The 18,469-nt window shown below is 41.1% G+C and overlaps 1 protein-coding gene across 1 annotated transcript; it reads left to right on the top strand.

The window, feature by feature from the left end:
• Nucleotides 1–2,871: 2,871 nt before the first annotated feature.
• Nucleotides 2,872–17,061, top strand: LOC131228963 (uncharacterized). The gene is given in 2 exon segments (XM_058224804.1): nt 2,872–3,438; nt 16,425–17,061. Coding segments are annotated over 2 exon segments (1,044 nt in total). The 5' UTR covers nt 2,872; the 3' UTR covers nt 16,903–17,061.
• Nucleotides 17,062–18,469: the final 1,408 nt, after the last annotated feature.

Here is an 18,469-nt window from a genome sequence, read left to right as displayed (position 1 = left end):
ATGGCAAAACAATGGTAATTAAACACTCACCATTAAAAACTTCCTAAGGCCCATTGTAATGTTTAGTTGCCATCCAACTTGTTAATTAGGTTGCACGGACCTGGATGAAAGGAGAATACAAAGATCAGCTTGATCGAAAACTTTTTAAGTTTTTAATGGTGGGCATTCCATTACCACCGTTTGTTGTGGTATGGTCCACTTGAGATTTGGATCTGCCTCAATTTTGGCCTTGTGTCCTAAAATAAGTTGGCAACAATAGAGACGGTATGGATAAAATGCACACATAATGTTAGGGCCATAGAACACTCACCAGTGGATGCACATTGCCTACTAAAAGTATTCTACGTGACCTTCTACAATGGAAAATTAGATGAGACTGGGTGAGGCCCATTGTGATGTTTACGAGAAATTCACTCCAATTTTTGGTGCTTTCTTAGATCATGCTAGGATATGGACTCAAAATTGAGGTAGATACAAAACTCAAGTAGACTGTTAGGAAAAATGCGGGTAAGTAAATGCCTACCATTGAAACCTCTACCGGAATGTTTATATGCCATCCATACTCTTTTGTAAGGTAGGAAATAAATCGATCAAAAACTTTTGTGGCGTTATGAATGTTTTAATTGTAGACATTTAATCTTTACTGTTTCCTGTCGTGTGACCCACTTGAGTTTTGGATCTGCTTTGTTTTTTTTCACCCCGTGTGCTTAACATGATTCGTAAAAATGGATAGATAGATGAATTTCTTACAGTATAGCTTTCCGTCTTTGGAAGTCGGTGCAAAAGGCTTTCGCAGTCCTCGACCAGCAGCCGTGTCGCTATCGGCAGGTTACATCATTGTGGCCCCACATATCACCAACCAGTAGCCGCATTGCTACTAGTAGGGTCAGTAGGGCGCGGCATCGGTGGATTCCTGTGGGACCTACCATAATGTATGTGCCTTACATCCATGCCGTCCATCCTTTTTTGATAAATCATTTTAGGGAACGATCGTAAAAATAATACAGATCCAAATATCAGGTGGATCACACCACATGAAGCAGTGGTGATTGAACACCAATAATTAAAAACTTCTTGAGGGCCACCGGAATGTTTATTTGCCATCCAAACGGTTAATAAGGTCACAAAGATCAAGATAAAAGGGACACAAAAATATAAGCATGATCTAAAACAATAATTAAAAACTTCTTGAGGGCCACCGCAATGTTTATTTGCCATTATCAACAAGTTGGAGGATGATAAATAAACATTCTGGTGGCTGCCAAGAGGTTTTTAATGGTGGTTATTCAATCATAACTGTTTCCCGTGGTGGGTCCACCTGAGATTTGGACCTGCTTCAATTTTTGGATAATGTCCTAAATGAGCTTTCAAAACTAATGGACGGCATGGATGTAAGGCAGAGAAATCACAGTGGCCTACAGTCAACAGTCAAGGTCCACCAAGCCGAGTCCAATTGGTTGTGCTTGGACATGGTCCAGTTGCAATTATCTTATTTGTATATTTGCAGGAAATGGTAAATGGTTCGCAAGGATAAGAGGAAAACTTTGATACACTCGCGGAGGGTGATGGATGATACGCAGGCATTTAACAGTTGCATACGTGGCAAGCAAATTTTGGGTTCCAGTTTAGATGTACCATGAACCAAGAATTACATCTGTTTGAGTATCTTATGGTCGAATTTGGTAGACATTTATTGGACGGTTAAAAATGAAAATATCCATAAAAAGTGTCCACAGGAATCAGATGTTAGAATTGCTACACCGATACGATTCTAGAATGGCAGTTGGCTCCCAATTTTTCAGTCTGTTTAACTGTGTTAACATATGCCATGTATAGAATCTCAGTGCCTGCGTATCAAGTGTCATTCCTCCAGATTATCAAATAACTCATTTGCGGAAAATGGGCCGTAATGTCGGTGCCAAACTCTTTGGTATGCCGAGTCGAGAAATGCTAACGCGACCAAAGACACGCAGCGCATATGCATACGTGCGATATATTTACAAGATCCGATCCATGTGTCAGCTAGGATCCACCTCGGATATCTTCTGTTCCAAAAATCAAGCACGTCCACTCATTTTTAAGCCCACACATTTACAATGAATATGGATCCGCCATTTTTCAACAGTCCATTTTTATCATATGCCCAACTTGATAACTGAAGGGATTTTGCTTCAAGAAATGTTCACGATGAGTCCCACCAGATGAATGGACTGGATCTCATACACAGCTTTGTGGGCATATGTGTTAAGGTCCACCCAAAAAGAACATGGAGATTTTCGCGGAAGGTAGCCGATTACGACCTGCGCCGGCTGGACGAAAAACTGTCCAGGCAGGGCTCTGTGGGTCCACCATGATGTATGAGTTTTATCCACGCAGTCCGTCCATTTTTCAGATTATTTTACTGTATGAGCCCAAAAATAAGGTAGATCAAAAACTCTATCACACCATAGGAATCAGCGGTAATAATGACACCCAGGGGCCACGGTGATATTTATTTTCCATCCAACCTGTTCTTAAGGTCATATACACTTTTGATGAAAGGAAAACATAAATATTAGCTTGATCCAGGACTTTCGTTACTCTTAGGAAGTTTTTAATGGAGGGCGTCCAGTTCCCATTGTTTGGTCCATTTAAGCATTGCATCTCCCTCATTTTTGGGCTCTGTGGGCCCAACATGATGTATGACTTAATTCCCATTGTTTAGACCGCGTGGATAAAACCGATACATGATGGTGGGCCCCACAGAGCCCTGCCTGCGGAGCAGGATGCATCTGACTTAGAGCATACCTTATCCTCCCATTTTTCTTTAGAAACCATCCATCATTCCCTATAAATTCACAACCACCAATCACGAAAGGACCACACATCCAACATGGCTGAGAAGTCTCTACCTGCATTCTTACTAGCATTGTTCCTGATCTTGAACGTTGATTCTGCTTTAGGAGTTTGCCAGCCCAGCGGCGTCTTGGTCGGCACGGCGGGCCACTGCAACACAGACAACAATGCAGAGTGTTGCCAGGCTGGCATTCGTTACAAACAGTACCGATGCTCCCCTCCTATCACTGGCCAGACGCAGGCCACCATGACTATCAATAGCTTTGAGAAAGGTGGCGATGGAGGTGGCCCATCAGCGTGTGATGACAGTTACCACAGCAACCATGAAAGAGTTGTGGCCTTATCCACTGGATGGTACAATGGTGGGTCCCGCTGTGGAAATAACATCAGGATCTACGCCAATGGTAGATCTGTTCTGGCCAAGGTTGTCGACGAGTGCGATTCGATCAACGGATGTGATAAAGATCATGACTTCCAACCGCCGTGCCCTAACAACATAGTGGATGCTTCTCGTGCGGTGTGGGATGAACTGAGGATACCTGAATCGCAGATCGGCCAGAAAGTGATCACATGGTCGGATGCATGAACGGCCTAGATTATCTTGTTTTATAATACTAATTCGGACCTATTTAGGGAATAATAACCAGATGTTAAATCTTCATTTATTCTGGTACGTTTATCTTTGTGGTCTATCGATGTTAGATCTATCGATGATTCTATCAAAACCTATATTTTTGTTGGTGTTGTCGCGATAAAGGCTGTTATCTAAATAAGGCAGATCCAACCATCATGAGGGTTACAACTGAATTTGAAAGTTCTGGAATGGTTATCCATTGTTTTATATGATGTAGACCATTAAATGATTATAAAGACTTGATTTTGGGAGCATTTCATCATTATGAATGGTCTCACTTGATGTGTTGGTCAGATGAAATAAGCATCATGGTGGGCCCTAGAAAGTTTCTAATGATGGGGCATTTAATCACTATGTTTTCTATGCTATGGTCCACTTGAGATTTCAATCTGCCGCAGTGAATCAGCTCAAGTTTTTAAGTCGAGTACGTACTGGACAGATGGATGTGGATTGCATGCAAATCCTGCAAGTAGCGACGTGGCTACTCGTTGGTTCTCTGTGAGCCCCACCATGATGTGTTTTTTATCCAAGCTAAGCTGTTCGTCCGCTTTTCTATCTCATTTTAAAGTATGAGTCTAAAAATGAGGCAGATCCAATCTCAGGTGGGCCACACCACCCAAAATGGTGGTGATCGTTGCCATACAACTTGTTGATTAGGTCAGCATCGTGGATGATCCAAGACTTTTATGCGGCTCAATCCGCTTTCATGTAACACATACATCATGGTGGGCCACCGAGCACCCACTAAGTGGCAGAGTCAATACGCAATCGGCCTACCACGGCGTCGCTGGAAGCGGATTGCCCGTGACCTCCGGCACAGCGATAGGCTGTGTGGGGCCCACAGTTGTATATGACAAATTCACTACGTCTATCTGTTTTGAAAGATTACAATAGTCCAGTAGTTTAAAAATAAGAAAAACCAAAAATCAGGTAGGACACACCAACGAAACAGTGGGAACGGATATGTCCACCGTTGAAACCTTCTTGGATGACCATGGTGTTTATATGCCATCCAAACCGTTCATAGGGTTATTACCATTCAGATAAACTGTTGGCACATATATCATTCAAATACAAAAATTCTGTCAACTTCAACCGTTCAATCCCCACTGTTTCGTGAGCTATGGCCCACCTGAGTTTTGAATCAGCCTGTTTTTTAGATTCCTGTCCAATTGTTATCTTTGGAAACAGATGGATGGAGTGGATTTGTCACGGTTATCTACGTGGACCCCACAGAACTTGGGGATTTGTCACGGTTATCTTTGGAAACAAATGTACGGAGTGAAAAACAGATGTAGAGCTGGGCAAAACAGATCCTATCCCATGGATAAAGAAAAATAAACAGAAACTCTCTCCTTTTTTGGTGGGCGGAAGCTTCCGGGAGACAACGGGAAAAGTAATCCGACTTTCAGATCTTTTTTTAGAGCCATTTTTATCTTCTCCTTCCTTATCACTCCCTTTTTTCCCTTTCCACAAAAAGAACGGGTATCCGTCGATGGGTGGATGAGACACCGGTGAAATGCCATTTCCTTTCAGCATGTATATGCAGGACGGGACTCCATATATTTATGTAAGAGTTCTATTTTAAATAGGAAATGAGGGTGTCCATTACTACATGAAATAGGTTTCTATCTTTCGAGAAGGAAGAGTTGTAATTTGACTTTTCTTCTTCTTCATCTCATTTCCTACCATTCAAACCAAAATCCGTTTGCATTTAGGTTTCTTTTCTCCAGTTGCGTGGTTGAGTCATCTAACGACAGTTGGCCACTTTCCTCATCTAAGGCTTTTGGGTACTTCCAAATCGCAATGCGATGGAAACTTCTTCTTGCCACTCTTGAGTCGGTCTCCTTTTGAGTCTTTGGATTTATTCCACGTTGATTTTTCTTCTGTCGGTGCATATCCCCTCATATACATACATTCAACCATTTATTTTATTTTTTCAATTTTTTTTTTTTTAAAATCTAGACCGATTCGAACTATGGCCCAATCTGATCCAACTTGATTTTCCTGACTAAGTCGAACTCGGATCGAATCAGGCAAAGCACATTTCGGATTGGTCCGAGTCAGGTGACCCAGACTCGGTCCCGGATCGGATCAAGTTTGGGTCATGCCATTGAGATTTTGGATCAGACCAAGTTGGACCCAATCCGATCTAATGCGGACCAATGCCCAGCTCTAAACAGATGTCTTATTTTTCGTATCAAGCCTTACGGCGAGTTTGTCAAATGGACGAACGGTTTGAATATAACATATACCTCATGATGGGACCCACAGAACTTGCTGACGTCAATATTGTTGGTGTCTGGTACACCAGCTAATCCGTCGAGTCGAACCGAGTCGAGATGGGCTCAGCTCGGCCACTAGCTGACCTCAACTCAAATTCATCTTGGCTCGGTCCTCGAGCCTGACTGGCCAACTCGGCTCGATTTGATCAGCAGCTCGGGATGGTTCGAGCCAAGATCGAGTCAAGTTCGCCCGTGCAGCATTTTCACAAACACCTGAACTGCACCTTTAAAATCATTACTGTATTTAAGACAACAGCAATGATTTTACAGGTATTTTATCAACACCTTTTAAGCAACATAAAAACCAAGAAAAAAAATGGGTATTGGTTTCATATACATACCTTCCTTGCCACCAGTCACACTTCATTGGGTCATTTCATCAAACACTTGGTGAGCAACATCAATATCAAAGTAACCAAGTCACCGAACTGGTTCGATCTGAGTTCAATTAGAGCACGATTTTATCCAAATTGAGTCGAGCTGGGGCCAGCTCGAACTCGGCTCAAGCTGATTTTTTGAGCTTCAAACTCAGCTTCGAACCGAGTTGAATCGAGCTTTTTTGAGTCGTCAAGCGAGTTAACTGAGCTAGCTCGGTTCGTGTACACCTTCACGTGCTCAAATTAAATAGACTGAACGGTACGTAGAACCCACTTTCCACTAAGGGTGTTTGTTTTGGGAGCGGTTTAGGCGAGACCCGGATCCACCCAGTTGGGACCCCTTACTATGGGGCCCACCGTGATGTATGTGACTACATCCATGCCGTCCATCCACATTGAAAGCTCATTTCAGAGCATGATCCAGGAAAAGAAAAAGGAGCAGTTGCAAATCCCAGATGGACCTTAGTACAGGAAACAGTGGGGATTAACCATTAAATGCTTCTTGTGGGCCATAAAAGATTTTTTCCGAAATGATATTTATGTGGTATCTTCATTTAGGTGTTTGTGACATTATCAACAGGTTGGATGGCGAATAAAAATTCCGATAGAAGACATGAAGTTTTTAATGGTGGGGATTTAATTTAGACTGTTTCCTGTGGTGTGGTCCACCTAAGATTTGAGTAAGCTTCATTTTTGGTATCTTATATAAAATGAGTTTTCAAAATGGTTGGATGGTGTGGATTTAAGGCAAATACATCACTGTGAGCCACACAGTTAGGGATCCCATCCACCTTGGTAGATCCAGTCTCAGCCGTCCTAGACCATTGACAACTAGTTAGGATTTGACAAATATGAAGGAGAAAAAAATCCGTTGGACCCACCGTGATGTATGTCTGAAACATGCTGTTCATCCATTTTATCAGCTCATTTTAGGAAATGAGTCCAGATGAAAAAGATCCAAGACCTAAACAGACCAGACCACTTGAAAGATGAGAAATAAAAATTGAACGTTTACAGTTTAAAATTTCTTTTGTAGTCAGCAAAAGTTTTGGATGAAGCTGATATTTGTTTTTTAACTTCTTATATATTTGTTTAAACTTATAAATAGGTTGGAAAATTGACTGTTTACAGTTTAAAATTTCTTTTGAAGTCAGAAAAAGTTTTGGATGAAGCTGATATTTGTTATTTAACTTCTTATATATTTGTCTATCCTTATAAATAGGTTGGACGACACACATGTCACTGTAGGTCCTAGGAAGGTTTTAGAGTTTCAACGGTGGATATTATCACCCAACTTGGTCCCGTGGTGTGGTCCATATATGCTTACAATCTGCTTCATTTATAAGCTGACGTGCTAAAATGAGCTGATAAAACAAATGGATGACCTGAATCAGACATGCATCATTGCGGGACTCATCAATTTCACCCACGAAATTCTCTATCCAATTTTCAAATGCCTATTACGATTTTCGTCGAAGGCCAATTTTTCTCTTCCGGCAGCATCATGAGGTCATTAATATTTATTTAACACCTTTTAAATTGGTAAATGGAAAAACGAATGTCAATATCAAAATAGCGTAAGACATGAGGCAGATTAGCTACTGAACCGGACGATAGATAGTCTCGCCCTAGTGGGGGTGGCTAACAGTGAACTGTGAACTGACAGTGGGTGTACTAATAACAAGCTAACAAAAAAAAAATATTCTTGCCACTGAAGTGATGTCACCACATTCTTTGGGCCCCACCATTATCTGTGTTGTATCCATACCATCCATCCATTTCGGGAGATCATTTTAGGGCATGAGCCAAATAATGATGCAGGCCCAAAGTTCAAGTGAACCCCACCATAGAAAATAGTGGAGACAATTACACCCACCGTTGAAACCTTCCTAAGTCATACCATGATGTTTATTTGAGATGCAATCTGTTTATAAGTTAACACAGACACTGAACAAGGGAAACACAAATATTAGCATGAACAGAAACTTCTGTGGCCCAAAGAAGTTTTCAATGGTATGTGTTCAATCCCTACTGTTTTCTATGGTGGGTCCCACTTGAGCATTGGATCTGCCTCCTTCTTTGGCTCATGCCTTAAAATGATCTCTCCAAATTGATGGACAGAAAAATACAACACATACATCATGGTGGGGCCCATGGAACGTTGTAATGTCACTTCAGTTCCAATCTTGCTACGGTTGAGTTCAGTAGCTAATACGAGTCCCACCGGATACACTTAACCTTTGATTTAAGCCACACTTTTTATCAAAATAGCACTATGGGGTACTTTTCACCTTTAAATGTCCCATAAATGTCTACAAATCCAATAGTCAAATAAAAATGATTGATGAAACATCTGAAGTGGAACCCATAATTTTGACAGTTTAATTACTTAACTGGACGCCACGGTGATATTTTAAATTAAGTAATATTTAGGGGTATTTCCCTAAAAATTATTTGAAGCATACGATATTCCCATATATAGCGCGTGCTTTTATCATTCATATTTATCAAAACATTCCCCCTCTGACCATATGGATGTAACATAAAAAGTCAAATTTACCTTTTACAAGAAATTTCCGCTTAACCGGAAACCTAGGCTCTTCCCCGTGCGGAGAGATATTACACTTGGAAAAATAAAAAAACTATGTGAACCTTAACTTGTTATGTATCTGAAAATCCAATCCGATCATTAGTTGCATGAACTAATTTTACGTATAGGAATTAAAAATGATCCCTATCAATAATTTAGGTGGACCATATGATTGAAAATAATGTACATTACCACCTTTCAAAATGTTTCCTTCTCTGTAACCTACCTAATTCATGGATTGTTCTGATTCTTAGGCCGTAGGCGTAAATGTTTTTATGAAATCCAATGGTTAGAGTGAATTTCTTATAATCTTTATGGTGGGCCCTATAAAAAATCAACATTATCCCAGCTGTTTCCTTTGGTGTGGCCCATCTGAGTCAGAGATGAGCTTGATTTTTTTGGCATGGACCTAATATCATATTACACAGCTAATGGTCAGAGTGGATTTTATATACAAATCATGGTGGGCCCCTTAAAAAATTGGCAGTTCCACTCTTCTAGCAATAAGATTTACGTTTGGCATATGCACTGGCATCCTCGTGAAGAAATCTGGCTTTCATCTTCTTGGAAAGAAAAAAATTGGAGGCACACTCAAGCCTATCTTAATGCATATATGAAATCCACTCTAACCTTTAGTTGTGTAATCCCACACTAGACCCAAGGCTAAAAAATCAGGCTAACCTATGATTAGGATGGGCCACACCAAAGGAAACAATAGGGAGAGATCTCCAATGTTGATTTTTTTTACAGGGTCCACTTTAACAATTATAAGAAATTCACTCCACCCATTAGATTCCACAAAAACAATAAATCACATATGAGACCCGTTTTTAACACCTACGCCTAAAAGTAGGACATACAACAAGTGATCGATTAGAATTTTAAAAAACAAAGCATGGTGGATCCCATCCCTTGCGGCCGACCCCTTCGCTGGCAACACCGTTGCGATAGGAGCAGATTCGCTAAAGCATGCATTGGAAGCTGAGGCGGAGTGCTTGTAAAAGACTTTTGCAGGACCAAGTGGGGCCATCGTGATGTTTATGAGAAATCCACACCATCCACTTGTTTTTTTTTTTTTTGTTTTTTTTCAGAACATGTAAGGACTTCAAGCCAAAAATGAGGTAGATCCAAAACTCAAGTGTGCTTCATGACAGGAAACATCGAAAGTTTTGGATTAGGTTAATATTTTTTGTTTTCAAATCATCCCAGTAGGAATGACTTTATAAATGGTATGGATGACATATAAACATCACAGTGGACCCTAGGGAGGCATCAACGATAGGCATTTCCTTACCTAATTTTTACTGTCGTACGACGCACTTGAGTTTTGGATCTGCCTAATATTTAAGACCACACCCTAGCATTTGAAATTGTGCAAGTGGTGTAATGGGATTACCGTGGCTGCACATGCGGAAGCTTGGTGGAGCTAATGAATGAAAGCTATGTCCTAGACAGTGGGTGATTAGGACTTATTTAAAAATTCAGTCTTTTAAAATCTAATTGCCTAACTTAAACTAATAACAAATTAAACTAAACAAGGCAATTTAACTCTACCGCTTCCAAGCCTATAGAGGATACAATTATATAGACTATAACTGATTTGCAAATATGCAGCTAGTCTATAATATAATGGTGTGTGGGATGTGCTAACTGTCAATACTAAGCATCCATCTAATCATGCATACATAATTAAATATTCAAACACATAAGCATAATTAAACAAGTGTGCAAATGACAATCCTAAATACAATCATATATAGTGGTTCGGCTACTTGCCTACTCAACTCTCGGCGAACGACTCAATCCATGAGTGTACGGAATTTCACTATATGAGGTTTTAAATTAAGTTAACCTCTAACATTTACATTCTTACTCAAGGACTCTAAGATTTAGGCCCTACACAACAGCCAATGTCCTACACAAGAACCTAGAGATTTAATCCTTGCACAAGAGCTAAGGCCCTACATAAGAACCTGGATTTAAGTCATATACAAGAGCCAAAGTCCTACACGAAAACCTTAACTTAGGCCATACTGTAACGTTCTGGATTTTTTACTATTTTGGATTTCCAAAAAAAAAAAAAAATCCTTGAAATTTTTTTAATTAACTTATAATATCACTTACTGACCATTAGCACTCAATGTTAATTTATACTTGGGTGGTACCAGTAAAGAACCGCACAAGTCCGATTAATCAATCGCAGGAAGCCAACGAATCCGTCCGATCACTTGAACATTAAGTTTAGCCCCATGATTTATTTATATAGAACCCAAATCTAACCGACACATCGCTAACTAATCAAGGCAATCATAACTAAATTAAAGATCTAACCGAAGCCGAGTCGGATAATGCCCGGATCTTGAGTAATAGACCAAATCAACCTCATTACTCTTTTAGCCTAAAACTAACGGTTTAGAGTAATCATGACCAAATCTCCACTTTCACTAGCTATAAATAGGCCACACTATAAACATAATTAATCCAAATCCTAATTATTGCCCACAAGAAATATCAATATCTAATTCATTCCAGAAATATCCCGATTTTCCAAACAAGCCCTGTACCGCTCATTGGTGGGCCACTAGTTCCAAAATTATAGAATAATGTTCGTTTTACTGGGCTCGACGTCCATCGTAGGAGTCGAACCTGGGTATTATCCAGAAACACTCAACTTGAGCCAAAGAACGAGTTCATGAGAAGTGTAAATACCCTAAAGGAAGAAGCTGAAACTTAAGTGAAATGAGTCGTCCACTCTTATGCAAAGTTGAGGATTTTGGACCGTCGGTTTACGACCAAACTTCACACGTGGAGTAAGAATATTTCTCTACTCATATTCGTATAGCCGCGGCCCTGATCGACTATCGGTAACCGTTGAACAGACTTCTAATCATATCTGTCGATTGGCGCATCCAAATGGCGGGCCGAACATGTCCATACGTAGATCATCATTAAGGCTAACTATCCTACGGCGTATATCAATATGTACAACCCATAGTGGGCCCTAGAGGCTACAAAAACCCTCCCATAGGGCTATTATAGTAAAAACTCAACCCTCGGGGCCATTTACACCAAATCTGGCATTATAAAAGGGCCTCATTTGGGCACCCCCTCTCCCCATACGAATTTGCCCTATAAGAAGGAAAGGGAGAAAGAGAGTAAGAGAGAAAGAGGAGAAAAGAGGAGAGACAGAGAGGGAGAGCTTGAAAGGATGAGGGTTTGTGCACCTTCACCCTCTCATCCCCTCTATAGCAATATCGTCCTTTATTGGTGTCGATTCGGCGACAATTGAAGGTAAATATGGAGTTATGTTTGTGGGTTTAGGTTTTGGGTTAAATTCCTTCCAATTCTTATAAACTTGTATACTTATTTAAGCATTTCAACACTGATTTCCTAACACCATAACCCTACTGGCTCCGTGGATCGAGCGGTTCGTCACAAGGTGCAGATTATTCCTTAGGTGGCCTAGCACCAATTCTACTATGAGTTTAATGATTATGAATGTTAAGATTATGTGCTTGAGTAATCTAGAGAGAACCTAGTCAAGGCCCTACATGATAGGTCCCCCTAAATTCCATGAAATGGTTAAATATTAGTTATTTATTCTTCAACATGATTGGGCTTGATTTGGAGTGGCATGTACATCTCCTATGTGATTCTAGTATAACCTTCCTTGTAGCATGTATGATTGCATAAAATCCTTGTTGTATGCTTGTGCTTGCATAAAATCCTTGTTGTATGTTTGTGCTTGCATAAATCCTTGTTGTATATTTGTGCTAACATTAATCCTTATTGTATGTTTGTACCATGAATGATGTTTAGCTCTTGATCTCGTTGGCAACCCCACTCAACATGCACACATATTAATTTCGTATTTTTGTTAGTAGTTGCATTGTAGACAATCTGAATTTTTATGTTTGATGTATGAGTGCATGACTTTACTGTGTTAGAAGGCGAATCCGAAATGGTTGGAATATTATTGAATGTCATAAACCCTTGGGTTGGTCAGGGAACTGAAGTGGGAGAAGGTGGTTCGGGACCATCCTACGGCTAAACCAACGGGTTTGGACGGATGCGAATGGGCGACAGTAGTTGGACTACATGGGTCACTTGTACTCGATGTCGTCCGTCACGTACTCGCCTGAACTCGCACGGTCTAATTCACTTACTAACCAACCATATTCATTAACCATGTCTGCTCACGCCTGTATGGAACCTGTAACACCCTTCAACCACTGAAGCCTAATGATAACCAATTGAAACTGATCCACTGACTCGAGAGTCTGGTATGGTGGAATGGGACACTGTATCCGAGCTGTCGGCTTATGCTGGGGTGACGAGCCTCCCCGTAGTGACCGCGAGGAATCCCTCTTCTCAGCACTCCCTATGTGCTTGAAATCGGGGATGGAGAACCCAATGGGATCAAGGATCGAAGGGTCCTGGCCTCGCATATTGAGGGGCCTTGGCCTCGCAACCAGTTGAGGGCAATGATACATGAGGTGTACCAGTTTTTTCAATCTGCTAGATGGATGAAATTAACTAAATACTCAGCTAACATTATTCATGCATCGCATTAGCTAAGTTTTGGTGACTCGGCAGTTGAGGTCGCAATGAGGGAGTGTTGGTCATGCGCGACCGTGAGATGAAGTTGCTTGAGGGAGTGTTGTTACGAGGTCATATATCATATCATAATACATGCATATACATTAACAAGACTAGTTAGGGATCTGTGAATGTATGTCTTTTATTAAATTCATCATATAATTGATGCTTGTTGTAACTTAAGGCTAATAGTAACCACTTAGTTATCTACTCACTCCCACTCTGGGACGGTGTTTTAAAACACCAACCAGACCATTTACTAGATGCAGGTGAGGCGGTGCTCGACGAGCCAAGCGAGGTGAGCATGGATAGGGAAGAGGAGCTTCCCTACTCCCAGACTTTCGGCGGATCCTTTTAGTCTGAGTTTGGGCTACCACAGGATATGGGCCAGAGCTCTAGTCACTTTGAGTCATGTATGGGTGAGACTAGTTCCCTATTTAGATGATTTTGAATTTGTGTTTTGGATATTTTTACATTTAGTGGCACTTGATACTGCTTTATGACGTACTTATATTTCATGCTCTGCTAAACTCTCCATTGTTTATAAGATCATCCAAATATAATTAAAACCTTAAGCCCATTAGGGCACCCATGACACTAGGAATTCGGGAGCGGAGTTCCTACACGGCCCCTGAAAATCCGGGATGTTACACATACACAAGACCCAAGGTCATATACAAGAACTCGGTATGTACACTCTCCCCGGAACCCCCCTAGAGACTTTAGTTGGTTTTCTTTAGGCTAACCAACAACATCGGTCCTATACCAAGGCCCTACGTTTACTCCCACCAGATGCTCCCACGAAGACTGACACACAAACACTCTTGCCGAGTGACCTACATAAGGATTTGATTTAAGCCCTACACAAGAGCCAAGGTTCTACACAAGAACCTAGGATTTAGACCCTACATAAGAGTCAATGTCCTACACAAGAACCTATGTTGAGTTTGGATCACAAACTCTTACCCTCAATCCTACCTAAGGAAAGAGAGTAAATGAACTCTAATAATTGACAACTTACTTGTCGGATTGAGCCTGTTTTATAGTGCCTTCTTGGATAACTTAATCATCGTTCTCACGTACTTCAATTAGCTCCCCGATTCTCTCCCGATCATGATGTCACTGTTTTGTCAAGGCCTCAGTTCTAAAATCAAACGCCTTGCATTTGATGCCCCTTAGAGGTGATCAAGTTGACGGGAGGTTGGTTGAATCTTTTACAACTAATGAGAAATATTTCTTGGGGGATTCATCTAAATGAGTCTTCTAGAAGATTTAGACAATGGTATGCCAAAATAGCTTAAGTCTGATCTTTAGAAAATGGAAGAGTTTAAGCACATCTTCAAGGTAAAAGTTGAAATCCTCGTAAAAGACTTAATTTTAAGAAAGATTACTTAGAATTCAATGGTATAGAGGCTTGGGATGAGGGATATGAACATAAAATCTCATAAGCTTCTATTGCATCAAAAATCCCTCCAAATGCCCAAGAACTGAATTCCCTTTATAAACAGTTTGAGTTCCAACGGTAAAAAAACAGACAGAAATTAACTTTGTCGATGCTATCAAAGTCCCTTCAATGCCATCAAATTAAGGCTACTTCGATGCCATCGAGAAATTTATATATTCTTGCTGGACATATCTGATTTGCCCGTTCGATGTCATCGAACTTTTCCTTCAATGCCATCGAGAAATTCAGAATTTCCACATGATTTCTTTCTAGACCATTCTAACTCTCAATCAATGCAATCAATGGGGCCTTTGATGCTATTGAACTTACCTTCTATACCATCGAAAGTGGCCTCATATGCCATTGAGAAAATCAGAACAAATATGATTGTCTTACTACAAAGTTCTAACTCTCGATCGATGTCATTGAAGGCCCTTCGATGCCATCAAATAGACTTCGAAAACTGTTGTTTTGGGTGTTTGATTTCGTAGCAGCTTCGCACCTTTTCCGGCCTTATTTATCATGTTCCACTTGATTTTCTAAAGTTAAGGAATGATCAATTAGATATTCCTATTAATCTTATATCATCTAGAGGTCTAAGATTGTTTTGGGTCAAGAATTAAGGTCACCAAAGCACCTCTTTTACTTGTTCTTTGCTCCTTAATGCTTTGTCTTCACTAGTATCTTCGGTCTTGACTTTCCAAAGGCTCAACCAACTACGTGACATGAAGACTCACTGCAATTGACAAATGTGGTGCAAAATTTAGTGCATTAACAGCATTGTTTGGAAAAACGGATGGACAAGGTGGATTTCTCACAAACATCATGGTGAGCCCCATCATTGAATACTTCTTGGGGGCCACAAAAGTTTTGGATCAAGTTAATATTTATGTTTTCCTTTCATATAGGTCTGTGTGACCTTGTGAACGGATGCTAATCCATCCAGGCAGCACTCTGCTGGGCTCACCATGATGTATGAATTTTATCGACGCTGTCCATCCATTTTGGAAGATCATTTTAGGGTATGAACCCAAAAATCAGGCAGACCCAGGACTCAAGCGGACCTCAGAGTGGAGACTAAAGTCTCATCATTAAAAATTTATTAGGAACCATATAAGTTTCGGATCAAGCAGATATTGATGATGTCCCTTCATCCAGGTCTACGTGATCTTATGAACCCGTTGGATGACAAATAAACAACACGGTGGGCCATTAGAAGGTTTCAACTGTACTCTTCATTGTCACCACTGCTTCCTATGGTATGGTCCATTTGTTCCAGTATATGTCTATGTGGGGCCCACCAGATGAATGGACTAGATCTCGTACACGTGCTTCGTTGATACAGGCGCTAGAAATCACATGTATGATGTACTAAACAGTGAAAAGGGATAAAGAAGTCACGGCGGAAGAAAAACCACCAGTCAGCGAGCGTGCTAAATGGGTTTTGCTCGCCGTATACGTTGTAGTCTACGGTTGCCTTTTTCATTAAGAAACCATCCATCATTTCCCTATAAATATAGAACCACTAATCAAAGATGGGCCACACACCCAACTACAGAACCCAACCAACCAATTAAAAGTCTGTGAAAACCATGGCCCACAAGTTCCTACCTGCACTACTATTACTACTATCATGGCTAGCCATCTCAAACGTCGTTAGATCATGCGATCCCAGTAGCTACTTGCCCGGCACGCCCGGCAACTGCAACACTCAGAACAACGCCGAATGTTGCAAGGCCGGCGAGAATTACCCACAATACCAATGCTCTCCGCCCATCACCGCCGACACACAAGCCACCATGACTATCAATAGCTTCGCTGAAGGCGGTGATGGGGGTGGCGCTTCGGAATGTGATAACAGCTACCATAGCGATGATGAACAAGTCGTCGCATTATCTACCGGATGGTATAATGGTGGGTCCCGTTGTCTAAAGAACATCAAGATCAATGCCAACGGTAGATCCGTGCTGGCTAAGGTTGTGGATGAGTGCGATTCTGTCAACGGTTGTGATTCTGAGCATGACTTCCAACCACCGTGCCGTAATAATATAGTGGATGCTTCTCGTGCAGTGTGGAATGCACTGGAGATTCCTGAATCGCAGATTGGTGAGTATGATATCACATGGTCCGATGCATGAACGGCTTTAGATTATCTTGTTTTATAATATGAATTGGGAACTACTTATCTAAGAATTACTAGATGTTAAATCTTCATTTCTGGTGGTACACTTATCATGGTGGTCCACATGGTCTATCTTTTTGTAATTTTAATGAGAATAAGTATTATATTTTTGTTAGCCTTGTTGGTTGAATCTAATGATTTTCTTCAACTTTTCTGTTGGTGTAATGGTTACTGCTTGAGAAAGAGGTCAGTTCTAATACAAAAGTTTTTATCTTAAGTTTAGCAGACAAATGAGCAGCTGGGGTCCACCTTGATGTTGACATCAAATCCGTCCATCATGTGTGTCCCTTATTTCTCTAGTTGGTGTGAAAAAACCAGGCTGATCAGAATTTCCGGTAGACCACAGCACATGGAACAATTGGGACCGAGGTTTGCAAATCGGTTTGGTTATACCTAGAGCTGGGCATCGAGTCGAGTCGGACCAAGTTAGGGTTGACCCGTATCGATCCGGTTTTGAAATAGGCCTGACTCGAACTCGACCCGACTTGGTACCGAGTCTAACATGCCTGACCTGATTCGAGTTCGGGTTTGGCCTAGACTAATCTGGACCAAGTCTGACCCAGTCAAAAATATTGAGTCAGGGAGAGAGAGAGAGAGAGAGAGAGAGAGAGAGAGGAGGGTGGCTACTGGACTTGGAAGAGGAGGATGAGGGAGGGAGAGAGAATTTGGGTAGGGGTCGGGTGCCGGTGCAACGGTTAAGGTTAGAGATACTTAGAAATTTGGGTTTTTTATTATCTATATACTCGAATCCAAGTCAAGTCCAGTTTTGGTTCGTGTCAAGTCTAACTGGATCGAGTTTTAGGTCGAGTTACTGGGTAACTCGAACTTGACTCGGTTTGAGTTCGGATTAGGCAAAGCCCACTCAGTTTGGACCAACTCACCCATTCAGTTCGAATCAAGTCGGGTATAAATGAGTCGGACGAGTCAAGTCGTCCCGTGCCCAGCTCTAGTTATACCATCTCATTGACCACCGACGCGGGTCGTACTGTTCTTGTATCGACCGGCTGTTTCAGGCTAATACTAAATGGCCGGGTATTTTGTACGGAATGGATTTAATCTCTACTCTCTCCACTATATATAAGAAGGTTATTAATGGGCCAGGCCATTTGTGGGCCCATGGACTGAGATTGGGTCAATATATAAAAGTCTGTATAATTTTAATTTGGACCAAGCTTTCAATTAAAATTTCATATTTTTTTCATTTTACTTGAAGTGAAATAACTTACATTTTATTTTCACTTTTAACATGCGGGAGCGGTCATGGGCTTCGCTAGGTTGGTCATGGACTCAAAAACCGTCCATTAGATGGCGCATGGCAACGCTTTGGATTTTCTTTTGGACATGGGCTAGGCTTAGGTTGGCCTAGAGGACAAAAATGGGACCCATGTGATGGATGATCTACACCACTGGTCGGTTTGTTGTATATCAATATTGACCGTCCAAATGAAAATAGTTAGCATCACTTTTACAGGACAGGCAATTAAAAATCTAGCCCACCTGACAAGCAGACTAACCTGTTTCTT

The sequence above is a fragment of the Magnolia sinica genome, chromosome 16, assembly GCF_029962835.1.
Source record: "Magnolia sinica isolate HGM2019 chromosome 16, MsV1, whole genome shotgun sequence".
NCBI lineage: Eukaryota > Viridiplantae > Streptophyta > Magnoliopsida > Magnoliales > Magnoliaceae > Magnolia > Magnolia sinica.
This window is presented reverse-complemented; position numbering and strand designations above follow the sequence as displayed.